Genomic DNA, 15,002 nt, shown 5'->3' on the forward strand with positions numbered 1-15,002 from the left:
GGCCAGTGGCATATCTTTGAAGATACCTTTAGCTTCAATGTCGTGGAGGGTTTTTCCAACCTTGTCTTCAATGTATTTTATGGATTCTTGTCTGATGTTGAGGTCTTTAATCCATTTTGATATGATGTTCATACATACTGTTAGATAGACATCTGATCCCATTTTCTTGCATGTAGCTGTCCAGTTTTGCCAGCACCATTTTGTAACACACATTTTTACCTAGAAAATCTCGCTTATTTTTTAAAGTTAGCCTAAATGCCACCTCCTCATGGAAGTCATTCAATTCAGTTTGGTCTCTTGCCCTTTCTTGCTTCCATCAAATACAGCATAACCCAAACATTTTTTATTGAGACAACATGGTTACAATCATGTTAATATTAAACGTTTTGATATACAAAAATTATTGCACTTTTACCCTCCATTGCTGTCCTTATGTCACTTCTAGTTCACTTTCTTCCACCTCCCCCAGATTCCCTTTCCACTCCCCACCCAAACTTGGGAACCTCAATTCTGTCCTCAGAATCCAGGGTCTGTTTTCATTGGATACTGTTCTTTCCCTTACTTTATTTCTTTACATAACATATATGAGTTAGATCCATCATTTCTCCTCCCCTTGACTTCTTTTGATTAGCATGAGATCCCCTCGTTCCAACAATGTAGCAAAAAGGCAGGAGTTTATCTTTTCTTAGAGCTGAGTAGTATCCCATTGTGTTTATCTACCACGATTTCTTTATCCACTCTTCTGTCATTGGACATCTTGGTTGTTTCCAGATCTTCACTATTATAAATAGTACCTATTAAATGAAATAGGCACACAAATATCTTCTTAAATTGTTTCTGTGTCCTTGAGGTAGATGAAAAGGAGTGGAATAACTGGGTCAGATGAAGCTGGATTTAATTTCTGTGACTCTCCATACTGTTTTCCTTAAATTATCAATGGGATGACAGTTCCACCAAAAGTGCATGAGAGTCCTTTTTTTTCTTAACCACAATCCCCTACAATATTAGTTGTTTCCAGTCTTTTTAGTATAGACTGTTCTCACTGGTGTGAGGTGATGTCTCCTTGTCATTTAGACCTGTATTTCCCTGATTAGGGATGATAAATACCTTTGTATATATCCATAGCCTCCCTGGATAGATTGGGAGCACAGATAACTGTTGGTGTCACACTCGCCCTGTGCCAAGCTCTGTCCTGAACACTCTACAAACCTGACCTTACTGAATCCTCTCTCACCCCAGTGTGGAAGGGACTGTTGTGATCCTGTCCTTCCAAATGAGAGAACTGAGTCACAGTGCCTGAGAGACCGGGAGTAAGCCATCAGACAAGATTGTGTCCCCAGTTCTGTCACTCCAGCACCCTACAACCAGGTCTCAGGGACCTCACTGGGTGGCGCAGTCTGGCTAGTGGTCTGAACATGGCTGTGACTCCTTGCCCCCGTGCTCCCAGGACTTGTTCAAACAGATGGGGGCTGGGTGCAGTTGGCCTCCCAGGAAGGGTCCAAGCCTGCTCCAGGGTGTGGGAGGAGCCAGGCTCAGGGATCCACACCCCTCCTTCCTGATTGGCAGCTGGGAGCAGGGCAAGCTTCCCTGCCCACATGCCCCTCGCCCCCTTTAAGGGCTTATTCTAATCAGAGTTCAAGTTCTCTTTTTATTTTTTTAATTTTTTCTTAGTGAATCACCATGAGGTACAGTTACAGATTTACATACTTTCGTGCTTGTGTTTCAGTCTTACAATGCTCCAGTAGCCATCCTTCCACCAGTGCCCATTCTCCACCACTGATGATCCCAATATCCCTCCCACCCCCCATCCCATCCCCCACCACCCCACCTCACCTCTGTGGCAGGCCGTTCCCTTTTGTTCTCTCTCTCCTTTGGGGTGTTGTGGTTTGCAATAGTGGTACTGAGTGGCCATCCTGTTTGCTCTATAGTCTACTTTCAGCACACATCTCCCATCCCGAGCGGGTCCTCCAACCACACTTTACTTGGTGTTCCCTTCTCTATCTGAGCTTCCTTTTTCCCCAGCATGTGAGGCTGGCTTCCAAGCCATGGAACAAATCTCCTGGTAATTATCTCTACTATTCTTGGGTGCTAATCTCCCATTCTGTTATTTTATATTCCACAGATGAGTGCAACCTTTCTATGTCTGTTCCTCTCTTTCTGACTCATTTCACTTAGCATGATACTTTCCATGTTGATCCACTTATATGCAAAATTCATGACTTCATCTTTTCTAACAGCTGCATAGTATTCCATCATATAGATATACCAAAGTTTCTTTAACCAGTCATCTGTTCTTGGGTACTCAGGTTTTTTCAGGTTCTCATCTTCACTTCTCACTGCCTGTGCAGCACTAATGACCCCTTCGACTCCCCCAAGCGCTACCCAGGGAGACGCAGAGGGAAGTGTGGACGTGGTCTCTGTGGCTCTATGGCCCCTATGAGAGTCCACGAAGTTGGGGAGAAGACAGCCACTTCACCGGGCTTCTCTAGCTACAGAGTCATGCCACCCAGGCCTGGGCAGCAGAAGGTCCAGCAATCTGATGGGTGGCGGGAGATGGACGGCAGCATATGGCCTCGTCCCCTCCTCCTCTCCCAAAAGGCCAGCCACGGCCACATGGGAGCCCAGATGCCACTCGCGTAGGGACGTGATGCTCTGAGGCAGGTGTTGTGGCGCTGGCCCGCTGACCCCACGTCTCTCTCCTTCTCTCTGCAGTCCTCCCAAGTCACACCTGCGGGAACCCGGGGCGCCTGGCCAACGGCATCCAGCAGGGCTCCACCTTCAACCTGGGCGACAAGGTGCGCTACAGCTGCAACCCGGGCTTCTTCCTGGAGGGCCACGCCGTGCTCACCTGCCACGCCGGCTCCGAGAACAGGGCCACGTGGGACTTCCCGCTGCCCTCCTGCCGAGGTATGTGCCCAGTAGAGGGACAGCAGGGCATGGAGAGGACTGCCCAGAGCCTACAGGGAACCCTTGTCTGGCAGGGAAGCTACCTCCTGCGCTCCACGACTGTCCGGGGGTCCACAGCTCTTGGGCTTTTCAGCTTCACCTGACCTCCACCTCCCTCTGTATACACACACTCATGTCTAGCCTGGTGTACTTCTCACCCCCACAACCCAGGCCTCAGAAGAAATATTGCTTCACTTCCCATGGAAGACCTTCTCTTCTTGGGCACTTCCCAGTCCTCTTGCCCTGGCAAGTATCCTTCCCTGCCTTCCTTCAAGTTGACCTTTGCTCCCTGTTCCACATTTTCCTCCTTAGCCTCCAAATAGGCTCAAAAACCCTGGACTCCCCGTATCCTGGAATCCACCTCCCCCACCCCATCCCTCGCAGTTCCCGACAGCTGGTCACCCTGTTCTCACCTCCGAAAACAAGCTTATTTCTAGGATAATTTCTCGTGGCTCTTATCTGATGATAAAAAAAGAATGCATCATCTTTTCTAAGTGATCTTAGGAAGCACATAAAAATCATAAAGGAATAAAAGACACCATATCTATTATAATCATAGTTTTATTATAGCCATAATTTTCATGTGTTTTCCTCCCGGCATCTACTATGCATTACGCCTGTATATACATTACGACTGTGTACGTAATGCAGATTATAGTGCTCTACAGTGCACGTGGCTATATTTAAACCATAATTTAAGAATTGTGACATTATACTGGATGGTTTCCCTTGCTACCGGCAGCGCCTAGCCTCTTGAAAGTTCCATCAAGCATTGTCTCACTTCCCATTTATTCTTCAGTATCCTGGCCTTTGCCCCCAATATTCTGCATCATGTTGCCAAGCCAGGTGGGAATTGTTCTGGCCCTGATATTCTTTGACCTCTCGACAACCCTTTGCATGGTTGACCACTCTTTCCTTCTTAAATTTCTGTCTTTAAATGCCATAGATCTCAGTAGACCCAGATATAGGTGTCGGAGGATAATTTCAGGGAATTAAGACATGATTGGAACAAGTAGCTCTTCTTGGGGTCAACTTTTACCTTTTTTCTTAGAGGAAACTTTTCTGTCATTAGTATCAAAAGACTAGATTGGGAAGAAGCCACCTCCTCTTTTCACCTTTTTACCTCCACCTCATGGAGAACCAGCACCTGCACACATCTGTTTCCCCTTCTTCCGATGGCCCAGACAGGCATAATTAAATGACCAGAGCCTTGCTGTGTGAATCCAGACAGTGATTACCCCTCCTAAGAGGCAAGTCACAGCCAAGCATTTGGGGTGTCTCTTGACTGTTTGTTCCTCTCATCTCAGCCTGTGGCATCAGTCTCAGCCATGATGGACTTTAGTAGTGGTGTTCTAGAGAACTAGAGTTTACTTTCCTGCCTTTCTATTCTGTTTCTCTCAACCCCACTTCTGTCAGAACATGCCTCTTTTCAATATTGATATCACTTAACCTATCAGGTTAAGTGATATCAATGACCAAACCTATCAGGGAAGGCCTTGATCCAGCACAGAGCCATGGGGCCCCAAGGGCCCAACCTGGGCCCTAGCTACTGGCCCTACCTTCCTTCAGTTTTGCTCCCCACCCCTGGCCACAGAGGTCACAGTGCAGCATTGTGGCAGGGTCATGGTGTATGGAATGTGATCGTGATGGAGCTTTTACACATTGTGAAATCGAAACACAATCCTCTTTCTTTATCCAACACTATAGTCACCATATTCTTCTGGGTGATCACGCTGGAATAAAAGATAAACGAGGCAGAGGGACTGCCACTCTGTCCTGTAAAGTAGAATTCACGTTGATTTCCTAGTGTTGGAAATTCACTATCCCTCCCCTTTAGCTTCAAGAACCCTTTCCACTTTAGAAAGGATTCTTGAACCTAATCTTCCCTTTTATTGCATCTTTTCCTGTGCTGGGGGAATCACTGAACTACATCGTGCACCCCAAATAATGGTGGTGATCTCCTATGCCATGTTTGGGTGGCCTGGGGTTATTCCCAGGGACCCTTTGCCCAGGACTTCTCAGAGTAACGTGCTGTGCTAAGACTCGAACCTGGGCCTCTGCATGCCAGACATGCACTCCAGCTATGCCTCCCTCCTTTGGTTCTGCCCTACCAACTTGGGTCAGAAAATCCAAATCCAAGAAAAATCTTTTTTTCTTGACCCTCCCCCCACCATAAGCAAAACCAAACAATCCCTTCCCCACCTGAGAAACCCCAGGTACTAGCAAAACTGTTTGCAGGTAGCATCACCCTTGTTGGAAGTTTGTGGCAAGGCATGGAGCTGACATCAGCCACCTAAGGGTTTTGGGATGAAGGACTGAGCAAGCAGGAGCTTCACAGTGCTGAGCTCCGAAGGACCTGGGTTCACTGCGGTGCCTGCCCTCTTGCCTCTCTCTATCCCCCACCCCCCTTTACTTTGCTGCCTTATCATCTGGGCCCATTTCAGGACTTGTGCTGACTTTTGAGGCACAAGAGCCTGGCTATCCCTTGGCAGTTCCATTTCCTTACAAAGCGACATCTCTTTCCACCCAGCTACTTAGGGCGATATTTCCTGGAGATTGCTCAGACTTGTACTAGAGGTCCCCTTTCAGTGGGACAGAGTAAGGTGGGGTGATGGGGTGACGTAAAGTGGGGCCATAATTTATGAATAAGCCATAACTTTAACTTTTTTTTTTTTGCTTTTTGGGTCACACCCAGCGATGCTCAGGGGTTACTCCTGGCTTTGCACTCAGGAATTACTCCTGGCAGTGCTTGGGGGACCATATGGGATGCCGGGGATCGAACCCGGGTCGGCCGCGTGCAAGGCAAACGCCCCACCCGCTGTGCTATTGCTCCGGCCCCAACTTTAACTTTTTTATTGAATCTCTGTGAGATAGACCCTTACAAAGATGTTCACGGTTGGATTTCAGTCAGTCACACAGTATTTCAGCACCCATTCCCTCCGCCAGTGTACATTTCCCAGCACCAGTGTCCCCAGGTTCCCTCCTCCCATCACCCCTCACCTCCCCACCCCCACCCCCTCTATGGCAGGCGCTTTTCTTCTCTCTCTCTCTCTCTCTCTCTCTCTCTCTCTCTCTCTCTCTCTCTCTCTCTCTCTCTCTCTCTCTCTCTCTCTCTCACTCTCATTTTGGGCATTGTGGTTTGCAATATCGATACAGTCATAACTTATGGACACAGATTCCTTTGTTTCAATAGGTAGGGTCCTCTCCTGGCAATGCTAGCCTCATGGTTCAGGGTCCAGCCCCACATGTTCAGGGACCAGCAGGGTTATACCCCAGGTGGTGTCAGGGCCGGCCTCCGAGCCTCTCCTATTTGAGTCATGTCCTGTACCCTGTGGAGTTGTTAGTCTTGACTCATGAGTCAGCCACTGAGGGCTGTCTGCTTGCTTCTCCCCAATATCCCTTCCTGCTGCCCCTCACTGACTTCTCTCCCATCTTTCCCCTTAGTTATCAGACCCGGCATAGTCTACCCTGGGAAATTCTTGCATGTCTTGGAACTTCTCAGCCACTGTGTATCTTTTAACTATGGCTGGGGATGACGGTCCAATCTCCATCTTCCCTCCTCCCTTTGTCCTAAGCTTCAGAGCTACTTGGAAATCGCACTCCACTGAACCACAGCCCCACTGCGCTTCAAGATAGTGGGGGCGGGGGGTGTCCAGTAACTGGCAACCGGCATTGTTTCCCCAAATCTCTCTCTCACTACCACTGTCTTGGCCAGGTGCCACGGTACAGAGTGGCCAAGTCAGATCCCCAGTGGCATCCTAGCCCTGTAATCCCCCATCAGTCACCCTGTCCTGACCAGGCTCCCTCTGACTCTACCCCACCTCTTCTTTCACTCCTCAGGGACCTCAGAGCATGACAACCCCCACTCTCCCCTCCCCCACCTAATGCCTGGCCAGGTGTCCTTCACATAGCACCCATCCTCACCCCCTCGCTGCCCCCCACACACACACCCCAGGCCATTCTCCTCCACACTGCTGGGACAACCTTCACAGACTAGTCTGACAGAGTTGCTCACAGCTCATAGCCCTGCCTGAGACTCCCCGTTGTACGGGGTCAAGTTTACTCTTTAGCAGGGCACATGTGACTTCCAGAAGGACTCCAGGCCAGCTGTTCTAAGTTCCCTCTTGCAAGGGAACCTTCATCAGAGAATGCTCTCACTCACCCCCTAATATAACAGAAAGCCCACCAGGGTTTTAGATCTCCTAGCAGAAGAGCTTCGAACCCTGAGACCCCTGCCCCCTGCCCCAGAGCCAGGCACCAAGACAAAACTGCCCAGTGGTCAGGAGGGGAAACCAAGCTCTCCCGCCCCTCCCCGCTCCTCCCACCCCTGGTTGTTCCCATTTTTCCATTTCCCTGTTCTCATTTGCCACCACCTGCCTAGGAGAAGCTCCTGCAGTTCCATCAGTGATTTCCTGAGAACCCTTGGCCAGGCTGCGCCCCTGCAGGCGGCCAGGGCAGGACAGACAGGAGAGGGGAGCGTGCTTGTGTGATGGTTTGTGCAGTGCCTGCCAGGAACTGCAGTCACGCCAGAGTTAACAGGCTCCTACTTGGGAAGGCTCAGAGCCTTCTGGCCTTTCTTCCTCTCCTGTAGACTCGCGGGCTGGCATCTGTGCGTGGATAACCAGGGGGCAGTGGTCTGTAAATATTTGCTGAATGAACGGCTGGCTGGGTCTGATTCGCCATCAGGATCATGCAGGCGCAAGTCGGCACGGGAAGCGCGTGGCCTGGCCCCGCCAGCCCGCCCCGCACCTCTGAGTGACGGGAGTGCTCTGCGTCCAGCGCTCCCTGGAGCAGGACGAGAACAGTGTGCTTCCGCTTCATTGCAGAAAAGCCACATGCCTGGTGGGAAGCAGGGCCCCCGCCAGGGACACGCTGAAGCTAAGGGGGAGTGGGGCGTGAAGCCCAGCTCCAAGGAGGCCCATCCTAAGGCTCCTGACCATCCAGGCAAGGTCCAGCTGGCAGGCGAAGAGGTTAGGGCTTCCCTGTGTGTCTCCCAGGGCACATTTTCCAAGGCAACTATTCCCTGGCGCCTCCTGCACGCATGAAGAAAGGCCGTGTAGATTTCAGTCAGAAGCCTTCCTCTGGACGAGGGTCTGGGCCTGGGGTGGGAGGGGGCCACAGGGGGCAAGCATAGGGTTCAATCTCTGGGGGCTGAGAGGCAGGGCATGGAAACACAGCAGACGGAACGAGAAGTGCTTGGGCTCTGAGGTTCCACCAAACACTGCAGGCTGTCCCCAGAACTGAGGGCACGATGCTCAGGATGCTGAACTCTGGTTCACAGACACCGTGCCGCAGGCCAGACTAGCTGACTGCAGCAGGAGGAGGCAACAGAGTGGGAAGCTGAGGCGGTAAGTAAGTGGGGTAGAGAGAGGGATGCGCTTGGCCCCGGCCCTGCTAGCTCGTAGCTGCTGAGCCCTCTAGCTCCCAGGCAGCAGCCAACGTTGACTGCTTATTTATTCCTTTGCTCAAGACTCAACAACTTGGTCTCGGAGCCTGCTACGTGCCAGACAGTCATTGATTCAACCGTATTCATCGACTGTCCTTTAGTGGTAGCTATTCTAGATGCAGAGAACAGTGTGCAGGGGGGAGACACGACATGTTGGTACAAATCCCACGATCTCATGGAGCATGCATTGAGAAGCTGGGAGGCAGAAGACAGACAAAACCTGGATAAGCACATTTCAGATTTCTCTTGGAGCTCTGACAAGGAAGGTCAACTCTAGAGAGGGCTCTCTGCAGTGCTCCTGGGGGAGATGGTCTCCGAACCAAGTCCCACATGGCAGGAAGGAGGCCATGTGTGAAGACCCAGGGAAGGGTATTCCCAATAAGAGGAGTAGCAGCTGCAAAGTCCCTGTGGCAGGAGAGAGCGTGACATGTTAAGAGGAACAGCAAACATATAGCATAATAGTCGGGGAGCCATGGGGAGGAGGTGTGATTTCTCAAAGGACTGGTGCTTTGCATGCCGGAGACCTGGCGTTGATTCCTGGCACCACATGGCTTCTCAGCCACCACCAGAGGTGATCCCTGAACAACTTACCTAATGTAGCCTCTGAATACCGCTGGCTATCACCGTTAAAAATCAGTTTCATTTGGTTCCTAAATTCAGGCAGACACCGGGGCAAATTTTAAGCAAGGAGGAGTGGTGTGACTTTTGATTTTTTTTTTAAGATGGCTCTGGATGGTTGAAGGATGAGGGATGACGGTTGGCAGAGATGCAGGGGTGAGAGTTACTGTAGCAGGCCCCTGGGGATGGCGCCGGTGGGGGAAGGTAGCTGCTTTGGAGGGAGGCAGTCGGGGGAGACTAGCTCAGTGGCAGAATGACAGGTGAAGGTTGATTCCAGCACTGTGAGTACTGTCCTGCTTTGGGTGGGGGGGTGGTCAGGGGGAGCCATGACTAGATGGGGCCGAGGGGACCCTGGCAGTGCAGGCCTAGGAGGATTCAGGAGAGTTTGTTCCATCCAGATGCTGGAGATGTGGGAAGATTTGCAGGCGGGGAGGTTAAGTCAGTGGGGGGAGGGGCAGTTTTCAGCCAGTGGGGATCTGGAGCAACAGGAAGCCCCGGCATGGCAAGGAAGAGAGCAGAGAGGACCTGGGCAGTGCACGCTGGGCCCTGCTGTGTGGACGGATTCAGCAGCTCACAGGGAACCCCGGTACCATAGCCGGAGCCCTCGGGGAGGGGATTCTCAGCACTGGCGTCCTGGCATGGACCAGATGGTACTTTCTGACCTTGGGGCTTCTCTCTGGCTGCTGGGGGCCCCGTCCTTCTCCTACCCCCTGCCCATCACTCATCACTATGAAATTAGCAGAGCAATTTGAAACATGGGCTTGAGAATTCAGTCGCCTGGATTCAAATCCTACACATGCCTCTAACTAGCTCAGTGGCTCTGGCTACTCCCGCCTGATTTCTCATTGTGAAGAAAGTGACTGTAGGCCACACGGCGAGTGGGAGGGAGGCTCAGTGTGCACGTGCTAAGGGCTCGGTGGAGGGCCCTGCTCGTCCTACTGACTCCGTGGGATTGAGTCACTGTGATTCTGATAGCGATGGTCACTCCTCGCCAGTAATTATCCTTAACCACGAGCCAGGGCCCGCTGTGGAACTTCAAGCCCCGCTAAACCCCCATCAGGCTGTATAGTATTGGAGCCGGGGTGGCCATGGTGTGTGACTTCATGAGGTCACACAGCAAGAGGTTCTGCAGCCAGGATTCAGCCCATGCCGGAGTGCCCGCTGGCCAGGATACTGACCACTGCTGTCTTTAGGCTTGTGGCAGGAGTGTCATGACGATTCTGATACGTCCCCAGTTCTGGTGGTCTGGGACAGAGCTGGGCCTCTTCACGGTGCCAGCCCCTTGTTCTCGGAAATCCGGCAGCTCCAGCCAGACACTGAGACCCTAAGGTCTCAGTGTCACCTGGCCTGCAAGTCACTGACTGAACTCGGGCTGGCTGACTAGTGAAGCAGGGAGTCCGATGCGGGCCACAGGATGGAGGCCTCTGGGAAAGCACCCGAGGCTCTGCGGATGGGAAGATGCAGCCCCAGGGAGCCTGGAGTCCCCTGCCCCCTGCCTGCGCCTATCTCAGGGGCAGCACAGAGCTGCCCTGGAGGGAAGGGCGTGAGGCACGGAGGAGGCCTCCTCTACCTGGAAGACCCCTCGCTAGGGTCTGGGGCCCCTGGGAGCCACCCCTTCCAATGTCAGGAATGGCACTGCAGTCACGGAGGCTGGAGAAGCCAAGAAATAAGGGGAGTGGATGTGAAGTCAGAAGGCCCGGGATTCTGTTGCTAGTCCCAGTGTTCATAGCCAGGTGACAGCGGGCAAGTTTTCAAAAGGTGCCAAGCCTCAGACTCAGGCTGGAAGGTGGAGGGCTAGATGCCCAGCAGCCGAGGCTTGAGATGCCAGGAACTGCCCAGCACCATGCTTGGCCCAGTACATAATCTCACATCTTAGAGCTCCGTAACCAAGGGTTGTGTCTAGTCTGGTCCACCCATCCCCCCAGCAGTGTAGTTTGGGGGAGCAGGTCAGGGATGCTCTCAGGTGATGGTGTTGTCTTCATTTTCAGGAGGCATGTCCATGATTAAGCCAAGGGTAACAGGACAGAGCCCTCAGGGAGGAAATGCTTTTGCCTCAAAAGGGACTTGGAGCTACATGGTACCAGAAGGGGGAGCACAAGGGCCTTGGGGAGCTCCTACTCTGGCCCAAAGAGGCCAGGTGACCCAGGGGAAGGAGAATGTGGCCAGAACCCCTGGAGCTTCCAGGCAATGGGATGGTACTGAATTCCCCAGGACGGGGGAAGTAAAGTGAAGGTCCTCTCCTCACATCTGAACATTGGGAATCACTGGAGAATTAGCAGGTGCCAGAGGGGGCTGAGAGATCAGTCTCTAAATTATAGTTAATTGAAGAATTTCCAGAGGAACTTAACGTTGATCACAAATAAAGCATAAGTTTGGGCAGGCAACTCTCGACCTAACACACCTGCACCTAAGAATATACATGACTTAATGGCGACGCAGCTCGCTCATTGCCGGAGACAGGAACGTGTGAATTAATATTGCAGGACTGTGGTGTCAGCTGAAGGTTATATTTTATGGCTCTGAAGTTGTAACCATGAAATATGAGGCCTTATTTAAAGTGTGAGAAAATCTCCAAACAACTTTTACAGCATCTTCAATCAAAGCGGGAGAGTGCTTCAACAAGGGTGTCGGTGGAGCCCCGAGGGAGGGACAGCTCAGCTGGCCCAGGTGTCATCTTCAGAGCAGGCTGACACCTCTAGCCAGGGCAGCTCAAGCCTCCCCCCCACCCCCCGAGTTTTCAGTTCTAGCGTGGTCTTAAAATCTTGACTCTCATGAAGGAGTTTGAACATGTCAGTTGACTTACCTCACCCTACTGCCAAAAGGGGCAGTGTGGAGAAGTCAGGGGGTCACCGGGCTGATGTGGGAGACCCAGCTAGAGCCCCCAGCCTCTGAGCTCTGGGTCCCCATTTATTTCTTTGCTCAGCAATTGCTGAATGAGTGCTTGTTAGACACCACCAGCAAGTGTGGTAGATCAGGTCCCTGCCCTCGCTGGATTTACTGACCAGGCAGTAAATAAACAATGTTGACTGATCGGTTAGTTAGAGGAAGTAACTAGGAGAATGTATGGAGTGCCCAAGGGGAGTTTAATGTGGGGAAGGAGGATTCTATTTCTGGAAAGATCTTGGAGGAAGTGACATTTAGACTGGAACCTGCAGACAAAAGAGAGGGCAGTCAGGTCTAGCAAGGAGGAAAGAAGTTTCCAGAAAGAGAAAATCGCCCTTTCAAAGGTCCTCCAGCAGGGAGATGCCAGATGCCCCCGTAGGACCCGGCCTTGTCTGGATGCTCGGCTCAGTCCTGAGAGACAGTGGGAGTCCTGGGGTTCTTAGAGAGGGGTAGCTGAGCTTGGGAGCTAGTCCTGGAGGGGTACTTGAGGGCAGGGATAGTTCTTCTGGCCAGACTGGCTGCGGACACAGCTGGCTTCTACAGAGCAGAGGGCTGAAGGTGGGAGACCAGATGCAGAGCCACTTTGCACAGACAGGACTTGATGAACAACTGTGCGTGGGGGTGTCCTCTGTGCACTGGCATGAGGCCCTGGGTTAAGTTGGACACTTCCGATTGGTTTCCAGTATGGCATGTTCACAGGACAGCCAGTGGATGGTAGGAGAGGATAAGGATGGCGGGGCGGGATGGAGGTGGAGAACCACAGGAGGTCTCTGGGTTTCTAAGCCTAGAGGCAAACCACGGTGCCCTCTTTCCCCCAGGGCCTACTTCCTAAACCAGTTCACTCGGGATATCTGTTCATCTAGGCTCACAGGCCAGATGGCAAAAGACAGTGTGGGCCTGTCAGAGGCCTTGCAAGGCTCAGTCCCTGCCTCTCTCCACCCGCACAGACCCTGCCCCCTGGTGCTCTTTTTCCACCTCTTCCTGGGGACCCTATTTCACCCGCTTATGGAAGAGCTTCCGGCCTGCCTTTTACTCCTACAGAGGCGCTTCCTGCTCCCCTGCTGATGGCACAGGAATCACAGTTCTGTGCCCTCTAGACCTTGCGCCTTGGGCATGGCCCCCTTTGTGTCCCCCAGGACTCATACTTGGCATAGGAAAGGGGACAGACCTGGGGGAGGGTCACCACCACCTGCGGAGCTGCTCCCCAACCCCCACCCCGGGATCTCCATTGGCTTCAATAGCATCATCTTCATGTCCTCTTGTCCTGCCAAAGACCTCGGGGTCCTCTTTCATGCCACCTCCTCCACTGGCCTCCTTCATACAACTCCCAATCCTAAATCTGCCCCCTGCTCTTCCATCGCCAAGGCCTGTTCCAATGCTTTGTCTTCATCTCTGGTCTCTCTACCGCTCCCCCTCTACCCACCATGTGCTGCTTCACTGCCGCACCATCTATCCATCTCTCTTGCCACCAGTCACCTTTCTAAAAACAGGGCTGGGATTTTCCTTCTGGCTGAATCCCATGTGGGGATCCCAACCCTGGTTGGGAGAATCCCAACCTCCAGGGTCGGAGCTCCATCCTTATCCTCTCCTACCATCCACTGGCTGTCCTGTGAACACGCCATACTGGAAACCAACCAGAAGTGTCCAACTTGACCCAGGACCTCCTGCCAGGTGGGGCTCCAGGGTTTATCTCCCTGGTAATGGCCACAGTGAAGTTATTGAGATATCCCAGCTAGAAATACCGCACATCCGATACAACAAATAAACAAATAAACTGTCCCGGGCTTTCTCAGTCCATCTCTACTATTCTTTGTCTATGTCCACCCTCGACTTATCTCAAGTGTCCTACACATCTTAGCATAGTGGAAAGCACCCACCCATCCCAGGCCTCCCTATCTTACAATGCTGCTTCCTCTGATCTGCCCCAGTGAACTCCTGCCTCAAGCTTCAGAGTAAAGGTCCTTCCTTCACCACGATTTCCCAAGCTCTTGTGAAGTCGAGAGGCAGTCAGGGGCCCAAGAGATAGCGTGAGGGTAAGACCTTATATGAGGTAGACCTAGGTTCAACCACCAGCATCCTATATGTTCCCCCAGACCCCACCAGGAGTGATCCCTGAGCACAGAGCCAGGAGGAAGCCCTGAGCACAGCCGGGTGTGGCCCCCACACAAGCCCACCAAAAATCAGCAGCCATTTGGCTTGAGTGTTGGCAGTTTTCCCTGCAGAGATGGTCCATGCGGGGCCGCAAGCACAAAATTGACAAATCTCCTGTCTGCTGCGGGGCTCCAGGGCTTATCTCCCTGGTAATGGCCACAGTGAAGTTATTGACATTAAAAGGAGATCAGACTTCATAGGCTCCTGCCAGAGAGATATCCCAGCTGGAAATACCGCACATCCGATACAACAAATAAACAGCTCCGTCAAACTGGATTTAAAGCCAGTCCAAGCAAGCTGCCTTGCTTCCCTCCCTCCCTCTCTCCCTCCCTCCAGGAGCCCGAGCATCTGCACGGGTGGCAGCGAGGGGAGCAGGAGGAGAGGGAGAGTTGAACTGCGGCTCCTTCGCTTGCTGCCCAAGCCCTGTCTGGTGCCAGCTTCGCCATCCGGGCCCTTCCCTTCAATTCCAGGCTCTCCTGACTTCTAAGTCCCACAATATTGCGTTTCTTGCAATATTTCTTGCATCTCTTGCATTTCTCCTGCCCGGGACACCCCCCGGCCCCTGGGGCTGTTCACAGTGCAGGTGTGTCTGTGTTGGACCTTGACATCACAGCCTGCGTGCTGCCCCCTGCCCCAGCCATGGCCACTGCCCACACGGGAGCCTCTGCTCTGTGCTTCCTCTGCTTCCACCTTCACTCGCCGTTGTCTACACGGCAGCCCAAGAATCCCGTCCAGTCACACATCGGATCATCCTCTCATTACGTCACAAGTCAGATTTGTCAGTGCGAACCCTCCAGGACTTCTCGTCTCACCCAAGTCACAGGCAAAGCCCGGGCAGTGGCCTTGCTGTGATGCCCTCTCCCTGTGCCCACTGCTACCCACCTTTTAGGTTTCTTGCTCCTCCTCAGTGTGCCAGCCTCTGCACACCAGGGTCTATGCATGTACAGTTCCTCCCCGA

The 15,002-nt window shown here is 52.4% G+C and overlaps 1 protein-coding gene across 1 annotated transcript in view; it reads left to right on the forward strand.

The window, feature by feature from the left end:
- Positions 1 to 15,002, forward strand: part of CSMD2 (CUB and Sushi multiple domains 2) — a 608,999-nt gene that overhangs the window by 196,348 nt on the left and 397,649 nt on the right. The window contains exon 4 of the mRNA XM_055138092.1: positions 2,713 to 2,907. Within this exon, the coding sequence (XP_054994067.1) occupies positions 2,713 to 2,907 (195 nt within the window). The remainder of the gene's footprint in view (positions 1 to 2,712; positions 2,908 to 15,002) is intronic.

This window comes from Sorex araneus, chromosome 5, assembly GCF_027595985.1.
Source record: "Sorex araneus isolate mSorAra2 chromosome 5, mSorAra2.pri, whole genome shotgun sequence".
Lineage (NCBI taxonomy): Eukaryota > Metazoa > Chordata > Mammalia > Eulipotyphla > Soricidae > Sorex > Sorex araneus.